Source organism: Castor canadensis, chromosome 5, assembly GCF_047511655.1.
Source record: "Castor canadensis chromosome 5, mCasCan1.hap1v2, whole genome shotgun sequence".
In the NCBI taxonomy this organism is placed as follows: Eukaryota; Metazoa; Chordata; class Mammalia; order Rodentia; family Castoridae; genus Castor; species Castor canadensis.
This window is the reverse complement of record NC_133390.1, coordinates 153,710,873-153,731,408: the sequence shown is the minus strand read 5'-3', so window position 1 is coordinate 153,731,408 and position 20,536 is coordinate 153,710,873. Positions and strand designations below refer to the sequence as shown.

Sequence of the window (20,536 nt, the reverse complement as noted above, 5' to 3'; positions counted from 1 at the left end):
TGGAGTACACTTTTTCTAAGCCATTCCTCTTATGCCACTGTTTTGGCTGAAGAGGTTGTGGGCTCTGGAGCCTCCCTTTCTTCAGAGCAGGAGCTTGGGGGAACTTACTTGAGATACTTCACCAATCCAGTTTCCTCCTTGACTGCTATGAAGGTGGTCTCGGGAGCCTTCTCTCTCACTGAGTAGCAACCAAACTATTCAGAACAGTTTGGTCAAATTGTCTTGATGTTTCTGCCCTGTTTTCTTAATTCATTTAACTTTGTCTTCCAACTTCTACCATCACAGACCTGACTCTACTTGTAATCTCTTTGCAGAGTTCTGGGGAAGGAGTCAGGTGGGGGTTTCCCAGCTCTGTCAGGGAGGAAGAGCTGTAGACACCCACACCTGGGCTGAGCCTGTGGCTCCTAATGCAAACTTTCCACACACAGCTCTGTCTCTGAATACCTGCCCCATTAACCCTTAACTACTCACACTCACAGTGGGGACACCAAGCCGCGAGAGTACCTGGACACTGGGCGCTGAGAGGAGTCAAGGGCAGGAACCATGCTAGAGGAGAATACAGCTGCAGGGGATGACTGGCGATCATGAAGCAGAAGTGATGTTATTGAATGATGTGCAAGAGTCAGAGACAGCACAGAGGTCTGGGAGGCACTCAGCATATCAGGAAAGATGTCTTGGCACAGGCAGTGTCTGAACTGTGTTTAGAGTTTACCTGCAGAAGGTGTTGGAAGTGGGGTCTCCTCCTAAGCAGGGTGTCCTAACCCCAGGAATTCAAAGGTGAGCAGAGCTCAGTTGCTGTCTCTAGACTAGTGGTTTAGAAACTCCCAGGGTCACATTGAATCAATGTGAGTGGTGGACATCAGAGAAGCAGGGGTCTGGGACTATTAATAAATGCTTCATATAGGTCTGATGCCAACAGTCTGTCCTCTTCCTGAGCTCCTGTCCTGAGTCCCTCAAGACAGAAACAGAGCCTAAGCCTGGTAGGGGGAGAGAATATGGTGGCAACCAGAAACTCAGAATTGCTATGATGGAGCCCATCCCCCATATGTGTGACCCAAACAGCCTCTTCTACATGAGGGAAGAACCAAGATGTGTCTGTTATCTTCTCTGTCTTAAATTCCCATCTTGCAAATAAGTATTAAAACACAGCTAGTATCCTTACCAACTTTTAAAAACCAACCCACCCTTCTCGTAGGGTTCATCTGCCACGAACCAAGTGAATGTGAGGCTTGGTTTTCTCACTCTTTCATCCTTGCCTTGTCCCTTTCATCCACCCAAGGTCATTGTCCCATGCTTCCTCTGCCTTCTCTTTAGTGAATTCTAACCCATCTTAAAGGCTTATCCAAAAAGACATTTTTGGGGTCTTCCTGGAGATAATTTTTATTGTGACTTTTCACAATTACAATAATTTTCAAAATGGATAAAGAAGTAAAACTCATCTCTGATCCTATTATTCACATATTTTTGACATTTGATAATTTTCTACACAATTGTTATTAGTTGTTGTGGTTATAGAATTGGGATTATACATTTTGCAAGGTTTGGACATAGAATAGACATCCTACTCTTGTAAATCTGAAAACCAACTACTATATAACTTTTAGTTATAGATTTTTGACTAAATATCATAAGCATTTCCTCTATGTCATTAAATAATCTTCAAAAAATAAGATTATTTTCAATGAAACATTGTGTTTGAGCTATTGTCTCTTTCCTTACTAATAGTTATGGCACTTTTTTCCTTTTTATCCATTCTGTCTGGATTTACTTACTGGGAGACCTTGGACATCACTTAATTTCTCTGTGTCTCAGTTTACAGAATTGTCAAATGGGCATAGTAATTATTTATATTTTGCAGGTTGTTAAGGATTAAATATTTCATATAGGGGCTTGGAGTATAGCTCATTGGTAGAGAGCTTTCCTAGCATGAACAAGATCTTGGATTCAGTCCCCAGCACCAAAGCAAAAACAAAAAACAAAAAACCTAAGGCAGTTAGAACACTCAATTTTCTATGTTAACTCTTGCTATATTAGCCATTATCAATTATATATGCATGTATATGTATATACATAATTTTAAGTCTTCATTTATTTTCTAATTGTAGAAGTAATGAGTAATTCTCATTATAAAGATGAAAACATGAGGAGGGTGTGGCTCAAGTGGTAAAGCCATGCCCTGAGTTCAAACCCCATACCACCACCAAAAAAAAGAAAGAAAAACATTACAGAAATAAATAATGTAAAACTTATTTCATACACACCACATACATAATATACACACCAAACTGTTGATCCTGACTAAGACGATAGAATTATTGAAGACTAACTTTCTCCTATTTTTTTCAGTACCAAGGACTGATCCCAGGGCCTCACACTTGCTAGACCAGCACTCCACCACTGAGCTAAACCCCAAATCTCTCTTTAATTTTTTTAATTGAAAGGATTTATCATGTGTAGATACGTATGTATGTGTGTCTGTGTGTGTTGTATAGACACACACACACACTATTTTGTAACTTGATATTTTAAACTAGTAATTAGTTTTCCATTTTCATTTTATTTTAGAAACTCTGATTGCCTGTTTCTTTCTTTCTGTTTGCTTTTTGTTTTTGTGGGGTGTTTATTTTTGAGACAGGGTAGCCCAGATTGGCCTGGAACATATAATCATCCTTGCCAGCCTCCCCAGTGCTGGGCTTACACCACCACACTCAGCTGTAACTTGATTTTCTTACTTCATAATGTATTTTAAGTATTTCTCCATGTAAGATTTTTGCAATACCCTACATTGAAAAAACTCCAACACAAAAAAGGGCTGATGGAATGGCTCAAGTGGTAGAGCACCTGCCTAGTAAGAGTGAGGTCCTGAATTCAAACTCCAGTACCGAAAAAAAAGATTTTGCTTGTTATTCTTAACAACCACCGAATTACAATTTGACTGTTCCCTTACGGATGTACTTTTCCAGCTTTTACAACAATGCTTCAGTAAACATCTTCACATGTATATGTATGTGCACTCATCTAAGTTTTTCAATAGAAGAAATTCCTAGAAGTGGAGATACTGGCTAAGCGAGTGTGTGAATTTTTCAAAGATTTTTATACTCATTGCCAAATTGCCCTCCACAAAGATCAGACCAATTTAAACTCCCACTGATGGTGCTCAGCCATGGCTGACATCCTCTGCTTTCATCTCTGTCATCTAATAAGTATAATCTATGTTCTTTGTCATTTTAATTTTCTTTTAAAAGTAATGAGGTTAAAACTATTGTCATATATTCAGCAATTATTTACATTTCTTGTGAACACTGCCTGCTCATTGCCCTTTATTGGTGTGTTTTTCTTATGTGTCTTGTTTTTATTAATTTTTAAGTTCTTTATAATACTGAAATAATAAATCTCTAACATATATGTCACACCTATCCTCATTATTGATTTTTTTCTTTTTTCTCTTTCATTTTTAGATTTTTAGATTTTCTGCTCATCCTTCTTTAATGTATTCATTCTTTCCTCTATCATCTCTAGTCTACTAAGTCTATCCATTGAACTACTTAATTTCAGATATTGGAGTTTTTGCAGCTAAAGTTTTCCATTTAGTTCGTTTTAAGTATTTTCTATTTCTTTGCCAGGAGTTCCTCTCTTTTTGTTCATTTATGAGCACAGTTCCCTTCATTTCCTTGAGCATAGGTATAATCACTGCTTTAGAGTCCTTGTCTGACAATTCAAACAGCTCCATTATTTAGGGTTCATGTCTGTTGATCATCACACTTTTCTAGCTCTTTGCATGTTGAGTAATTTCGGATGGCACCCGGACTATATTAGATATGTCCCTATTCTTGGATATGCCACTTTGGTGACATCATCTCCAATCTCAGTTTAGTCATTTCATCTTTTGCAGGGCTACTTGTAGTCAGTCCCATACATGCCTGGTTCAGGGGTCACACAGAGTTTTGGGCAGAGTTTATACACAAGTTCAGGATTCCTTTTCCCTGGCTCTTTCTTTTCAGAATATCCCCTCATTCTCTCCAGTACCCTTGTGGACACAGGTTGACCCAGGCTCTATGTCCTGGCTCCTCAGCTCAGGATGACCTGGGCTCTCTGTCTGCATTTTTTCTGCCTCATACTTCCCCCCGACTGTGGCCTGACCTTGCAGCAAAATCACAAAACATACAACTCACTCCATGCTGGAGGCTTCCTCCAAGTTTTTCTCCAAATCTTCCTGCTTTGTTCACTCTTTTCTACTTCTTTTCTCAGAGTTCATTGCTACATGCATAAGGGTCCATCTGCTAGGACTTCAACCCTTCCCTTTTCCTACAGGGTGTTTGTTTGTTGGTTATTGGTACAGTCCGTGGTACTGTGGTTTCAGTGGGAATGGAGAGAAGAAGAGGATAGAATTAGGGATGAAATGAATACACTTTGTCCAATTGTCTGTGCCCGGGGACAGAGGTTTTCAGACGGGGACATAAAGAACACTTCAGGACTGTTCTACATCATTCCCCAGCCAAGAGATTATGTGGCTCTTAGCCAGACCTGTCACTCCTGCTACCATCCCATTCCTTCTTAGCCCACACCAAATAGAGAAATATCCCCAATAGGACCCAGAGAGAAAGCCATGTGGGTCTGCCTGCTGGGCAGCTGGTCCTAACCTTGACTCGTTCTTCTCCTCAGAAAGGCAGTAGCCCATGGTGGCAAAGCTTTGGCTTTGCAGGTAGACTTGCCTGGGCCTAGTCTTTGCCTCTGCCATCGTTAGCTGCATAATGTCTCTGAGCCTGAGTCCTGACAGGATTTTAGTGACAGGATGCTCACCAAGGCTTAGCACTAGCTGGTCCAGGCTTAACTCACCCGATGAGGATCAGGCACTGATCTGCTGGCCAGCAATGCGGTGTTGAGCTACTCACCTGCCGCATGGCCTTCTTTCTGCAGGAATTTCCACGTCTGGAATGAAGGCTGGTTTGTGCGCACTGACCTGGGCCCCTCGTACAATGGATGGCAGGTTCTGGATGCTACCCCACAGGAGAGGAGCCAAGGTAACCCTCTACCAGTCCTGCTCTGGCTTGACTCCCCACCGTGAGCTCTTGGTTATTTATAGCAGAACAATGGCACAAGGAAGTAACCAAAGTCCTCTCCACCTCTGCAATGCATGATGGGATTAAAACAAAAAAAATGTTTGAAAAATACATTTCACCTCCTTGTTTTGTTCAGCTGGACTGCTATTTAAATGGGTGCCTTCCCTGCACCCACTTTGGCTGCTGCTACTACCGCAGAGGCCCTGACATTTCCAGGTGACCAGAGCCTTTCCTGGCCAATGATGATTTTCTAGCACTATCTCTAGCAGCCATCCCTTCCCGCACAGGAATCTTGTGGCTGCCCATGGCCCTAGGGATTTAGTCCACATTCCCCGGCCTGCACAGGCCTCCAGGATTATGGTGTGCTGGTGTTTCCTCTGTTTCTGTGTGCCCTCCGCTGAGCTGAGCTTCCCTCCAGGCAGGCCTCGCCCCTGCCCCAGGCCTGTGCCACCTCTGCCTTTCCTCCCAACTCTCCCATCAGGACTGGGGTGCCAAGCTTTCTGGGAGTTTTTATTCTTCCTCCTATGACCTTTAGAGTAGCATGTCTTGCTGGTGGAGTGGTTCAGGTGGTAGAGCACCTGCCTTACAAGTGTAAGGCCCTGAGTTCAAACCCCAGTGCCACCAAAAAAAAAATTCTAGAGTAGTATGCCTTGACTGCTACCTTCATTGTGAGTTGTTTCTTTCAAAACTAAAAAGATTTGTAAGGTAATCTGAGCACACAGTTTTTAAAAGTCAAGCAGTTCTAAAAGGACTTGTTATGAAAATTAAGTCTTACCCCATCCCCACTCCCACAACTCCTAGCGCCTCTATACCAGAAGCAAGGCATGTTACTAGACTTAAGAGTGGGGTGGCCTTCCTGATATTTTCTAGCATACTGTTTCCTACAGTTTTCATTGCAGCCCAGAAGTGGTATAAAATCAAGTTAATGGGTTGTGACCATCGTTTTAAGAAATGAAAATGAAATGGAATGGAAAGGAGAATAAACTATCAGGGTGCATTGGACCTAATACGACTAAGAATTGAGCCAGGAGAGCAGTTAGGAACTGGAGGCAAGAGGGTCAGGTATCCAGCTGGGCAAAGTTAGTGAGACTCTATCTCAAAAATAGAGTACAAATAAAAGGACTTGGGAAGTGGCTCGAGTGGTAGAGCACCTGCCTAATAAGCACAGGCCTTTACCTACCCCACCCCCCAAAAAATCTACATATTTTCCTATAAAATTTTTGCTTCAGCATCACATGTAGGTCAGGATGTCAAATGTATTTCTTTCTAGAAATCAAGGTAAAAACAAGTCAGTTACTCTTTGAAACATATGAAAACTTGTGCCTATATCTATTCACTTATTTGCTTATTACACCTTGCTTTCTCTCAGCAGGACACTTTCTGAGTGAAACTCTATCAACTAACTATCTGTCTATCTCTATCTTTACATCTACATCTGTCCCTCTGTCCATCTATCACCTAAGTTACCTAGCTGAGTGCTGCAGGATTGAGGTGAAGGTCAGGGTGGTTTGCTTAGAGGAACAAGGCAATAACCTTCTGGAGTAGAGCGATTTGCAGAGGTAGAAAGAGACAGCTGTCTGAGTAGCAGACAGCAAGACTTTCCTCTTTGGGAAACAGAGCAACAGCAGTGGGCAGCTCAGATTAGGCACCCACGGTTTGCACTACTGAGCCAGTCTAGAGGTGGAGTGGGGCCAGGTGCTGTTACAGAATGACAGCAATGGGAGGGTGTCTGCTGAATGCCAGATGAGTCCAGGCTAAAGCAATTTAGCCAAGTAAAAGTAGGGGGGTTGGATGATGGAGAGGCCCCCAGAGAAACAGGCCCCAGGTGGGCTGTTATGGATGGGCCTAACCTTGATCTACCTGCATCCATCCTCTGCATCCCGGCCACCAGGGGTGTTCCAGTGCGGCCCTGCTTCCGTTAACGCAGTCCGAGAGGGGGATGTGGACAAGAATTACGATATGATCTTCATCTTCTCGGAGGTCAATGCCGACCGCATCACCTGGCTCTATGATACCAGGAATGGTACCCAGAAGCAAAATTCCTTGGACACTAGCTCCATTGGCAAATACATCAGCACCAAGGCAGTAGGCAGCAACTCTCGCATGGATGTCACAGACAAGTACAAGTATCCAGAAGGTAAGGAGGGGTGCCAACAGGGTGGCGCCACACAGGGTTCGGTGATGGCTGGACAGCTTTGAGGGTGGAGAGACAAGGCTTCATCCCACACCTTACATCCTCAATTAGTTCTGCCCAAGTGGTAGGATGGTTACCTGGCATCAGACACTCAATTGTCCTGACTGCTTTCAGTGGGACAGAAGCATCCAGGGCAGCTGCATGCCAGGGGTGGTTGGCGGCAAGGCACAGACAGTTATCAGTCCAGCTCATCTCCAGCTGTGTTCCTTTCTCAGTTGCATAACTTGGTGACAGCCCAGTGATTGAACATCATAGGGAGAGACATGGCCCCCATGGGAGAGGTCCCCAAGGGCTTTGGGAGAGATTGCTCCATCAGTCTGCTCCCTAGTCTCCAAGGAACATAGGCAGAAAATGGTATCTGAACAAAGAAATAAACGAAGAAACCCAGAGACTCAGGCTTGTACACTCAAAGCCCACACCAAGAAGCCAGATGAGGTGTTGTTATATGGAAAGGCAAATGCCCAAGTCCCTGAAACCTCCAGCATGCACACCAGTGCTTGTTCCCTGGGGTCACCTTGGAAGGCCAGGTGCTATAAATTACATCCATTGCTCAGAAGTTGCTTTGCAACCAGTGGTGTGGTGTTTCTTAATGGTAATAAGACCACTGCATTTGAAGGTGAAGTGCATTTTTACAAATGGCCTGAAGTAATGCAGCACTTTCTTTAAAAGGCCATAGTCACCCCCTTAATGGAGTCAATAGTTCATTCTCTCTAAAATGCTTGGAAATGGTTGCTTTGGTTTCTTCTGACAGTCAGTTCCCAGGAAGTTAAGAAAAGTGTTCTTGTAAAGTTGCCCACAGCACTCCCTAAAATAAGCCCTAAATCTTTGAGCAACTGCTGGTTTTGAGGTTGACCAGAGTTTACAAGAAAGGAAAGCTGAGTAGAGGAAATGGAGTTTGACTCCAAGGTCAGGAGGATGACCCCTCTGGACACTGGTATTTGTGGACATTTTCAGGCACAACTCATGAGTAATGAGCTTTGTGGCTTCTGTTTGGCCCCCATGTTTGGCCTCCACAGGGTTGAGGGCAGATGACTTCCTCTCAGTCAATAAACTGTGTTGAACCTGTCAATCTTACATTAAAAAATCACAGCCAGATTCTCCAAAAACTAGTCATATTTATTTGGAAGTAACAGAGCATTGCAATGGGAGCATACATGCTACAGTGAGCTATGGGTGGATTCAAAGAGGTTGGGGCACGAGAAGTTTTTAAAAGCAACAATGAGGAGAATTGCATCAGATATTTTGAGACAATAATCTTTGGCCACAATGGTTAATGAGCAGGGTGATGTCAGTCCGAGGTTGAACAGTTGCGGGGCAGATGCTCTTGTAGAGATACTTTGTGCGTGTGTGTAAGGTTGTAGCTGCCTCCTTGAAAGCTCATGCTGCTAGCAAAGTCTTTTGTGATAATTACTAACAGGCGATCTAACAATACATAAGAATCTTTTGTTTATAACCACCCAGATTTTTTGTTAGGGTTGACATAAGTGACTCCATTTTGATTCTGACAACCTTCACAAGCTCCTCCTAAATACCTGATCCAGTCTGGGCCTTGGAGACACAGCACTGTAAATGGGGTCATGGGGGAGACAGATATAGAAACAAGGATTTTCAACAATGTTGTGGTATAGAAATGAGTATAGAGAGCAGGAAACAAATAACCTTGGGCAGAAGGTGAGCTCAAGTCCTACCACTCATAACTGTGCGACATCAGTCAGCTTTCTTATGATTTCTGAACCCCGGTTTCTTCATCTATAAAACAAGAATAGCAATGCCTGTGTTCAGTTGAATTTAAATGCACAAAATGCACACAAAGTGCCAAGTGCAGTGCCTGGCACAGAGTAAAGACTTAATAAATAGCATGGTGGTCTTTGTCTATTTGAACATCTGTAGCCCCCCTGGAATAATGACATCTCATGGCAGTCACCATGGAATTTATGAGCCTAGAAGCATGAGTTTGAATTCCATTTCTCATACCTTGATCCTGTGTCTTGGGGCTCTGGCTGTCCTAACCATCCAAAGCAATGGGGAGGGTCAGGTGTGTGGAGTAGGGAAGAGGAATCCCTGCAGGACTTCTGGCAGGGCCTCAGTCCCTACATGACAGCAGAACAGATCATCTGGCCTGATATTGCCCAGCTCTTGTTACCTAATGATATTAGCTTGTCTTGGAGGGCCTCAGGGAGGAAAAGCTCATAAAAGAGGTTGCTAAGCATTTACGCAATGGCAACACCACAAGGAGAAAACAGCAGCAGGAAGCTTAGTCTTGAGTAAGCCCAGCAGGTGACCTATATAGGCACTGAGGCTCTGAGCCTCATTGTGCAAACACACCTGCTTCAAGTTGGCAGGCACGGAAGGCTCAGGTCCCCATGCAGCCATCAGCCTGGGCGTGGACTTACAACTCGCCTAGAGAATGGAAGTGCACCCAGAGGAACCCAGCCCGCCAGGAGCTCTCAGCTCAGGTAATCTGGCTGCCTTCTTGCAATAGGATGTATGGGAGGAACCTTAGAACAGGGCTCCAGACACCTGGGGGCAGCCCCTCCCACCTCCACATCTAATCCTCAGAATGGCCTCAACAGTGGCTTCTCTAACCAGATGGACTTGGAATATCTTGGCCTCTGAAGTCTCTGCCAGGGTTACACATAGCTCACGGGAAGATAGTTGTGCAGTGCTTATCGTAAGTCATCTAGTACCTTGAAATTTTCAGCAGTTAGTTGGGGAAGCTGAGGGGCCATCTGCTAGCCTGCAGATGTCAATGTCTTTCCTCGGGTTTCCTTGGAGGCCCCACCTCCCTTATGGTAGCTCTGTCTTCAGGCCAAGACAAGCAGCCTTATGTGCACTGTTTAGTCAACCCAGCACAGAGGATTAGAGTTGGTTGTTCATTTCTTAGTGCCCCATGAACCCGTTAAGGGAATGTCACCAGCACTTTCCATAGGCCCTGTATGCCACCACAGTTGGCAGCACTTACAGCCTCTATCTCAGTCAGAAAACCCACCCTTTTATTTAGCCCTTGCATTTTTGTAACCCAAAATCTTTTGTCAATGCAAGCTAGTCATAACTTGGAACTGTACCAGCCACGGGAAGTTCTTGTGAACTGACACAGACAAAATGTCCCTTGTTGACTTTCAAAGTGCCTTTAGAGATGAAGCAAGGGAAGGTAAGGAAGAGTTTTGAAATTTTTTTTTTTAGCAAAGCCAGTTCTAAATCATAACCTTGTTTTTTGTTTATGAATTCAGCCTTACCTTTTACAACCAAGTTTTTGTTAATTTATTTTTAAATGATCTGTTTGTTCTTTAAGTCTCACAAAAGATCTTTCATCAAAAAAGAAAAAGAAAAGAAACCCGAAGCTATGTGGGAGGCAGAAATGGGAGGATCAAGATTTGAGGCCAGCCTAGGCAAAAGTTAGCAAGACCCAATCTCAAAGAACAAGTCAGGTGTGGTGGTACATGCCTCCCGTAATCTCAGCAATTCAGAAGACAGAGGTAGGAAGATTGAAGACCAAAGCTAGTCCCAGGAAAAAGCATAAGACCCTGTTTGAAAAATAAGCTAAAGCTAAAAAGACTCTGTGTGGCTCAAGTGGTGATGGGCTTGCTAACTAGCAAAAGCAAGTCCCTTACTTCAAACTCCAGTACTGCCAAAAAGGAAGGAAGAAGGAAGAAAGGGAGGGAGGGAGAGAGGGAGGGAGAGAGGGAGGGAGGAACGAAGGAACAAATAAATCTAAAGACACAGTGAACGATCAGGCCCCATAGTAGTTTTGTGCAGTTGCTGATCCATCCAGCTTTCCCTGACAATGTAGACCTGATTGGAAAAGGACCAGAGACGAGCTGGCTGGGAGTCTCATGTCAAGGTGACGAGTGGAGACCTGGCAAGGTCAAACACTTGCTGGGAGAAGCATGGTGTCATGGGAATGCAATCAGTGCTAATCCCAGGTCACCCTCTTTGCCTGGGCTCTGTCGTTTGTCTGATTTGCTGCCACATCCCTGAGATGCGCCTGTCTCTTCCCAACACACAGGTTCCAGTGAGGAAAGACGAGTGCACCAGAAGGCTTTGAGCAAACTTAAACCTAATATGTCATTTGGCGCAACATCTGCGAGGAATTTATCGGGAGAGGAAGAGGAGCCCAGCATCTCGGGGAGGTTCAAGGTTACTGGTGTACTGACGGTGGGCAAAGAAGTCAACCTGGCCCTGATACTCAAAAACCTGACCACTGACCGGAAGACAGTGACAGTGAACATGACAGCATGGACCATCGTCTACAATGGCACACTTGTTCACGAGGTGTGGAAGGGCTCTGCCACAATAGCCCTGGACCCTGAAGAAGGTAACTTGTCCTGCAGTTGGTGGGGCTGCACAAATCTAAGGTAACTGATCATCTGTTGGAACTGGAGGGCTCCTGCCGGACTCCAGGTGAGTCAGCAGACTGAGGACCTCGCAGTGGAGGTCCTTGGGTTTTGATGCTCTGGAAGTGGCCGTTCCTGTGAACAGTGCAAATCATGGTGGTGACAACCAGAATCCTTTTACACCCTAGAAGAGGAAGGAAGAAGCTATGACTCATAGTCACAGCACAATGTCCCTTCGAGGTATATGCCACCCTGCACAACTCCAGAGTGTACCCTTCTACACTACCTCGTTTGACCTAAAAAAAAAAAAAAGGGGGGGGGTGGGTTTCAGTATCCACATTATACAGGCAGGAAAGAGGCTTGGAGAGATTGGTGACTTGTGTCAGAGATTGTCACAGCTGGTAAGTGGAAATGCAGAGATTAAGTTCCTGATGCTAAATCCAGTGCCACCCCTGTTTGCTGTGCTCCTACATGTGGTTGCGGCCACACCTCCTACACCTGACTCTCACCCCACAACAAATCCCTTTTCGGGCTTGGCACTGGATGCGTTGCAATATACCTTGGGGTCTCCCACAACTGCCAGGGCATGAGTGGCATGGTGGGTTTTCATGGAAGTCTGAGCATTTGGGAATTTGTGACTCCTTGCCCCAGGGAAGCACAGATGGGAAAGGAACAAGGTGGGGTACCGTGGGATTAGAATGCAGGTGTGCCCACGCTGGCAAAATCCTTTGAATGCTTATGAAAAGTTTTGGCTTACAAAGCAGATTAAAGAGGGTGGGGTGACTATTTGTTTCACAAAAGGAATTAATAGAAACTGATTAATTATACAGCCCATCTTGAAAGAATTCAGACTACAGAGAAATTGAGATATGTTAAACCTGTCAGAAGTAGCATGCCTTAGCACTCTGTCAATATCAGAAAAAATTATGTAGCTATTACTTACCTTTGAAGCTTACCTTTTTTTTTGGGGGGGGGGCGGGACTGGGGATGGAGCCCAGGGATTCACACATATTAGGCAAGCTCTCTACCACTGAGCTACATCCCTAGCCCAGGAACAACTATTTCTGCAAGCCAAAAACAATCCTTTTTAAATTCTCTGCAAGAGACAGCAGAGTGAAATGGGAAGGGGGTAGGGAGGCAGGTGAAGTGGTCCTGGAGTCATGGTGCTGTCAGATACTTGCTGGGTGACCCTGGGTAAGTCTCCTTACCGCTCTGAGCCTCAGAGTTGGACTGAGAGAGTCCAACCCCTGAGAGGGTTAAACCAGCTGAGGCAAGCCTGTCCCCTCCACATTAGGGACAGCTGCAGTCAATTCCTCCACTGTTCAAAGCACAGGTCGCTTCCTCCTCAGAGTTTCACCCCTGGGCCATCCAGCACAACTGCATGAAAGAGCAATGTCCAAGACCATCAGAGAAGGGAGATGACCCTGTGGCCTTTGGTATCAGAAGAGAGGGTTTGAGGCTAGAGATGTAGCTCAATGAGTAGTATGCACACAGCCCTGGGTTCTATCCCCAGCAATGGAGAGAGAGAGAAAAAAGGCTTTGACACATGGAGAGAAGCTGGTAAGGCAGCTCCATCTGGGGGAACCATACAAGTCAAGTGCATATGTGGAAATGTACCTGTTTTGTGTACAGAACAGTGAGAAGCACTGTTCTTTAAGGGGCAAGTGAGTTGGGCACAGTGATGTTGAGCCAGTTTGAGGGTCTGAACTTTATCCCTAAGGCAGTGAGGAGCCATGGAAGGTTTTATTGTGACACAGAGGAGAAGTGGCATGATTTAGGGGGAAAAAAATGTAGTCTTATAAAGTTTTGCCTCTTGGTATGTGGATGATTTGAAAGCAGAAGAGCCCAGAGGAGTGACAGGAGCTAGAGATGCTGTTGCAATGGAATCCCAGGTTATTAGATGACTGGGAAGGTTCTAGTTCTAGGCATTTATTTAGCCGGTATCCTGGCTTCCCTTCCCAGTTACTACAGTGTTGTCATCCTTATTGTTACTGCCATTAGGCAATCAGTTAATATTCTTCCTCTTTTCTCTCTGCTCCTTACATGGAAACTTGCCCTCCGATGTTTTCCAGGACTAGGGGTAGGGGCAGATAAATTTCAACCCTGAAAGATCACCCTTTTAGTCTGTTTGTCTGGCTGGCTTAGTCCTGGTCTGGAGCTCCCCCAGAATAGAGCCTGGCCCACAGAGGGCTCAGTCAAGCTTGGGGCTACCGATCCTCCTGCTAGCCGGCCTTGACTCTACAGCAGGTTTCAGAGCCCATCTTCACTCCGTCTGTTCCCATTTCTCCTTCCAGAAGTACAACATCCTGTGAAGATCACATATGCCCAGTATGATAAGTACCTGAAGGCAGACAACATGATTCGGACCACAGCAGTATGCAAGGTGACTGATGAGGCTGAGGTGGTAGTGGAGCGGGATGTCATCCTGGACAACCCCACCCTGACCCTGGAGGTAAGAGTGCCAGCCTCCTCCAGTCGGCCTGGCTCCCAAGAACCGCCCCCTCCCCCAAGCCCCCGTGGGCTGCAGCTCTGCCAGCCCACAAAGCAAAGGACTTTCCAGCTGATGGGGCAGAGAACTGGATTCAGCTCCAGCCCAGTCTCCAACAAGTGGACAGGCCAAAGGCTCTGTGCAGATGATGTTCTCACTTTCTGTCCGGTGAGACAAATGGGCACATGTATGTGCCTGGCAGCTTCTTTGGCTTCCATTCTAGGCAAGTGTTCTACCACTCAAGCCAAGCTCCCAGCCTGATTTGGCTCCCATTTCAGAGCCCTTGGGAATATCAATGGAGAGGGAGAGGCTAGAGAGACTCTTCTTCAGTCCATTTCACCCACTCACTCAGCTACTGAGCATGTGCTGTTTCTGGATCACACTAGACACCATGCTCAGGAATCACAGAGAGGCACAGGTCGGGGTCCATGGAAAGCTCATGTGTCCTCCTATGGCCACAACCCAGCCACTGTTTGTGGAACAGATCAGATGTGGGCAGGACTCACCTGCATCTCTCCACTCTCTGGAGCCAATGTTGCAAAATCAAGGACTCACAGGAATATTTTCAGGCTCTTGTACCCTGTCATTCACACTGAAGTAAACCAAAGTCCAGAGAGAGTGGAGCAGCTGGTTACTGCCAGAGTCAGGACTAGAACTCAGGCCTGGAACTCTAGTCCATGCCCTTCCCAAGTCAACTCTTGGAATCTCTTGCCAGCAAGAGCATCTTGAAGGTGGTTGAGACAAAAGGCCCCTTCTTTTCTGCTTTCAGAGCTTGCGTCTGCCTGCACAATCCACTCCCAGACTCCTTCCCAGGAACCCAGGCATGTGGGGGCTTGCATATCTGCAGAAGGCCCCATGTGACCCCTGTCTCTTCCTCAGTACTAAGCAGGAACACCCATGTGAACTGCAAGCCTGTTCCCCACCCTCTAGTCTTGGGCTCTATTTTCCCACCCCCAGCCCAAGGTGGAAGATGTCAGAGCCAGGTAGCACAGCCCTGAGGGGAAAAGGGCTGGACTAGGACAAGCAGACCGGTGGGCAGAGACGATTACACCTGTGGCCACAGCCCAGCCACTGTTTGTGGAACAGATCAGATGTAGGCAGGACTCATCTGCATCTCTCCTCTCTCTGGAGAGCCTCCAAGTCAGGCTGTCTCTCATCTGCTCTGCCTACCATCTCAGGCCAGTACTGGACTTTTCTTGTCCAAGAAACCATTGCTGGAGGAGCCAGGTAATTGTGGCTGCCCTAACTCTCCCCATCCCTAAGCTGCACCCTAGACAAAGAGGTTCCTGATCTCAGAGGGCAAGGGGACCCAGAGTGACACTCTAATACAGGGTCCAATTCTCCCATGTGGCTGGCCTACAATGTGCCCTCTCACTGTCCTGGTCTGAACTCTGTTTCCCAGTGGGAAGGGTCCCTCCTCAGGGACTAGGAAACCAGTACCTGGCACCAGAGAAAGGCTGCAGTTCCAGTGTTAAGCCATCCAACCAAACGGACCTTGGATCTGGGACCCAGGTTCATCAGCCCTGACACTAAGCAAGCCCCCTTACTGAGTTTCAGTTGCTCTAACTCAGTCATAGGGAAAAGATAATACTTTCCTCCCAGGGGGCCATTCTCTCAGGGAAGACTTTCCTGGCCCCAAAAACTGGTCCCCAGTTCTGCATCCTCAGAACCTTCTGTCCTCTTCCTTCATAGCATTTGTCTCCACTGAAATCATAGCTTTATTTGTGCAATTACTTAATCCCTACCTGACTAAAAAAAATTAGGAGGGCCCATGCTATCCAAGTTCTGACTCCCCTGACACAGTATCTTAGTAGACACCCAATGTTTGTAAAACAGAAACAGCGCCCTCCACAGGTCATGATTGGAATAGAGCTAGTGGCTCTGGGCTGGTGTTCTTCCCTTTGGAGAGGAGAGCTGTCATTGTCAGTCCCTGAATATTCCCTGCCTGGAGACAGCCTCTTCTGCTTCACAAGGTACTTTCAAGAAACTTCCCATTTCTGTTGACAGAATGGATGGGTGGATATCTGTGTCCAGTCCAACTCATGAGCCTAGGAAATGATGCCATCCAGGGATGAAAACATTTTCCCTTAAAATGATCAGCATTTAAATGAAGTTAGTCTTTTCTCATTACATTCCCTATCTACTGGCCTCAAACCTCCTTATCCCATTATCTTTTTGGGTTTTTTTGGTTTTTTTTTTGTTTTGGTTTTTTGTTTTTGACAGTACTGGAGTTTGAACTCAGGGTCTCAAGTTTGCTGGGCAGGTACTTTACCACTTAAGCCAAGCTCCTAGCCCTTTTTTGCTTTATTTTTTGGGTAGGGTCTTGCACTTTTTGCTGGGGCTGACCTTAGTCCTTGATCCTCTCGCCTCATAATTCACCATATCTGGGGTTACATACACGAACCACAATTCCCAGCTTGTTTGTAGAGATGGGAGTCTTGCTAACATTTTGCCCCACCTGGCTTCAAACTAAGATCCTCCTAATCTCTGCCTCTCAAGTAGCTGAATTACAGGCATACACCCTTATGCATAGTCTCATAGGATTGTTACTTTTTTTTTTGGTGGCAATGAGATTTTAACTCAAGTCCTTGTGCTTGGTAAGCAGACACTCTACTACTTGGGCCATGCCTCCAGCATGTCTTTTATTCAACACTTTTACTTTATATCTTTTGGATTTCTACATCATGTCTAATTTATCTTTAATGATACCATAATTCCTTTAGAAAGGAAATCAGAACATGCACAGGCTAGAATAGAAGTGTGCCATTGTGAACTTTCTTGTTGAATCCTTTAAAATGCACCTGATCCTCCTTCTTTCAGGCATTCTCTCTTCTCTATTCAAGCCTCCAGAAAACTGAACCATTCTTGTCTTGATTGAATGAATCAATGAATAGCTCAGCAGGGCACAGGTGCTTAAACTCATGAAGGTGATCTGTATGAAAAGATAGTAATTTGGGTAAAAATCCCATTGTCTTATCTGGCTTTGATTGGCAATTAGCATTGAGGACCTTAGACCTGGAATCAGACATAAAAACTGAATATAGTTCTCAAGAGTGATGACCTTCAAATCCATGACTTGTGGCTCTCATCCTCTCCATGGGCTGCATTTATAGATTCAGGTCCATGGGAGAGGGTAGGAAAGAAAGAAATACATGGAAATCTGAAATAGTAATGAGAGCAATAGGGCACCATTTATTCCAATTGCGTAAGATGGTGCAGCACACTGCAAGTTGTGTCATACATTTAAGCAAGTTCCATGGGAGAAATGACAGTACATATCATCCTTTCTAACATGCTCCAATTTATTCACAAATAATTCACGAATTATTAGAAGGTATTGCAAGGCCTGTCAAAAACAACAAAAACTTTGAAACCAGCTGGGCCCCACTGTTTCCCAGTGTGTGAATTTCCCAAGTTATTGAATCAGACTGAACTTCAGCTTTTTCACTGTAAAACGGTTGCTGTGAGAACTAATGACAAGAAAAACAAAAATCAAACTAACAAAACCAGCAACTACCAGTGACCCTCAAAAGTGGGAGAAATCCATCAGCCATATAGTTTCAATTATTTCCAAACCACCTTTGCTCCTTTCCATGATCTTATGTGATCCCTGCTAGGAGATCACATAAGAGATAATTGTCCGGCTTTATCAGCTCCATCTGCCCAGATTTGAGGCTGATTCTTGGAAGAGGCACAGTGGTTTTTGTCTTTTGCTGTGAAAAGTCCAGTTTCCTTTTCTGACCCCAAACCCTGGCTTCACCTTGTCTGAGCCCTGTATGGTCAGGGTTGGAGCCTTGCCAAGAGCACATCATGACATAAAGGAACATTCTGGACTCCAGAAGTTTAGAAGAAAATCAGTAGATTGGGTGTCTGTCATCAGACAAGAGTGGTCTGGATGGAAGGGACTATGACTCTAAGCCTGGGTCTAAGCAGCCTCTTACCTGTGGTCCCCATCTTCAATACCCATGGGGCCTCCCAGGAAGGGAGGTTCATGTTGTAAGGAAAAAAAACAGGACCAATGAGCAGGAGGTTAAAGAAAATTAATGTTATTAAATTCAGCATGAGAAATTGCCTAACCTTCTGAGGGCTGATAGTGGGACAGGACTGTCCCACAAAACAGACTGTCCCTTCCTGGATGAACAGAGCCGAAGCAATGGTGCTATTGGCCACTGCAAGGTGCCCCGTCTTCCTCTGAGGCTAGGTTTCTCATCCATAGCATGGGGACAGTGATAATGTCCAGGAAGTCCCTGCATGGATGCTGGGAGGTCACCTGGCATTTACAAGGGCTAAATAAATGGCCCTCCCTTCCCACGTCTTCAGTGGCATTTTCCCCATCCCCACATCATCCTGCCCAGCCCTCACCGGGTGCCAGGTCGGTTCTGTCACCCAGCCTCTTGACTCAATGGCCACTCTCCCTGGCAGATTCTGGACCAGGCTCAAGTGCGGAAGCCTGTGAATGTGCAGATGCTTTTCTCCAACCCCTTGGACGAACCAGTGAAGGACTGTGTGCTGATGGTGGAGGGCAGTGGCCTGCTGCGGGGTAACCTCAAGATTGAGTGAGTCTCAGGCCTGAGTGGCCGGTGTGGGGATGGCAGGAGAGGGACAGGAAGTCCTGCCCAGAGCCCCTGGGCAGGCCAGACAGAGTACCCTCTGGCCTGGTGTCTTCATTCTTTGGGAGCTCTTGGAACTCAAGAATCTGCATTTACATTTGGTTGGGAATTCACCAAACTTGAACTCCTGGGAAGTCCTAGTCACCAGAGCTAAGAGCTGCAGCCCCCACTAGAGCAGGAGTTGGGGGTCACAGCCTGGGCCCTGTGGATCTCACATCAGCACTGACCTGTGCCCTTCCCCATCAGGGTACCGTCCCTGCGCCCCAAGGAGAAGTCCCGGGTCCGCTTCGAGATCCTGCCCACTCGCAGTGGCACCAAGCAGCTGCTCGCTGACTTCTCCTGCAACAAGTTTCCTGCAATCAAGGCCATGCTGTCCATCGATGTGGCTGAGTGAAGGGCCCAGTGGCCCCCTCACAAACTTGGGTAACATGGAGCAGGGAGGCCTCGCCTGGGGCGTGAGACCCCTGCCCATGTTGACCAGCCTGGGAAGCCAGCTCTGTCCCCAAGGCTGCAAGACATGGACCTCCAGCAAACTCCCACTCTTCCACCCCCTAGGCTGGGGCCGGGTCCTCCCTGGCCTATGACTTGATCACTTTTGCACATTCCCTGATCGCTCCCACCACAGCTGCCTGCTCTGTGAGCCCGTGACTCTGCATATCCCCAACCATGTTGCGGGATGGACTCTCCAAACACATATTGGGGAGACGCCGGTCTGGACTGTTTGCTGATCCCCCAACCTGCAGCTGGGACCTTCCTGCTCCTCCCTCAGGCCTCAATGAAGGGCAGGGAGTGGTTCATCATGGGCCACAGCATTCACTTCCTTACAATTAAAATAAATGTTAAACCAGTGTGATTCCATAGCAGCTGACTCCACCAGACTGCTGCTTCAACTGACGTGGTTGGGGAGAAAGAGGAGCTGGGGTCATGTTGTCCTAAAGAGAGATGAACTTGCCCATGCCTTCTGTGTGCCAGTGTCCATAGGGAGTAGGGTTGTTCTGTGGGGCTCCAGGTGCAAAACTAGGGAGATATTTCAAGCCAATTGAGAAATTTTTCTAATATAAGGTCCAAAATAGATGAGCCTTCCTTGTTATGGTAAGCTCCAAGCCCTCTCATGTGCTGAGGGCCTTCCTACATGTGTCAGAGTGAGAAATGACTTCAGAGTCTTTGCTGGAACCCTTTGGCAAAGCCAGCTGCTGCTGGTGGCCCAGTCACTGTTCACACTGGGTTCCTCCCTTTGATGATTGTCCATTTTATGCTGCTATAACAAAATACCTGATACTGGAAAATGTCCAACGAAAGGAAGCTTATTTAACTACCAACTTCAGGGGCTGCAAGTGCAAACAGCATGGCACCAGCTCTGGTGAGGGCTTCATGGCAGATGGCAGGAATATGCACGAGGGGAACGGTCACAAAGCCAGAGAGTGGGGAGGGACCAGTCCTGCTCTGTTATAAAAATTTGCTCTCATGAGAATTAATTTGAGATCTCATAAGAATGACCTTATTGTCTCCTGAGATCAGTACCTCTCAATGACCTAATGGCCTTCTAAAAGTCCCATCACTCCACTGCCTTAAAAGTCCCACCACCTCTTCACATTGCCACACTGAGGACCATACATCCAACATATGAGCCCTGGGGGAAAACCTCAATCCATAGCACCTCCTTTGTGCCACGTTTTTCTTGAATCCAGGAGAGAATGTGCCATGTTGGTCAGCCATAGCGTTGCTAACTGGAACCTTCTCTGCCTTTAAACAGGTTCTGATAATTCCCCATTGTCCCTTAAAAAATAAAAAAGAGCAGATCCCCAGATCCCCTAGTTCTCCTGTCACTTGTGCTGCTCAATCCCATTCTG

General features: G+C 46.2%; 1 protein-coding gene across 1 annotated transcript in view; it reads left to right on the top strand.

Moving 5' to 3' along the window:
• The window catches only part of Tgm3 (transglutaminase 3), a 42,133-nt gene extending 22,587 nt beyond the window's left edge, over positions 1 to 19,546 (top strand). Inside the window, exons 8-13 of the mRNA XM_020173857.2 lie at positions 4,918 to 5,021; positions 6,952 to 7,197; positions 11,261 to 11,569; positions 13,883 to 14,040; positions 18,499 to 18,632; positions 18,933 to 19,546. Coding sequence (XP_020029446.2) covers positions 4,918 to 5,021; positions 6,952 to 7,197; positions 11,261 to 11,569; positions 13,883 to 14,040; positions 18,499 to 18,632; positions 18,933 to 19,080 — 1,099 coding nt within the window. The 3' untranslated portion in view covers positions 19,081 to 19,546. The remainder of the gene's footprint in view (positions 1 to 4,917; positions 5,022 to 6,951; positions 7,198 to 11,260; positions 11,570 to 13,882; positions 14,041 to 18,498; positions 18,633 to 18,932) is intronic.
• Positions 19,547 to 20,536: the final 990 nt, after the last annotated feature.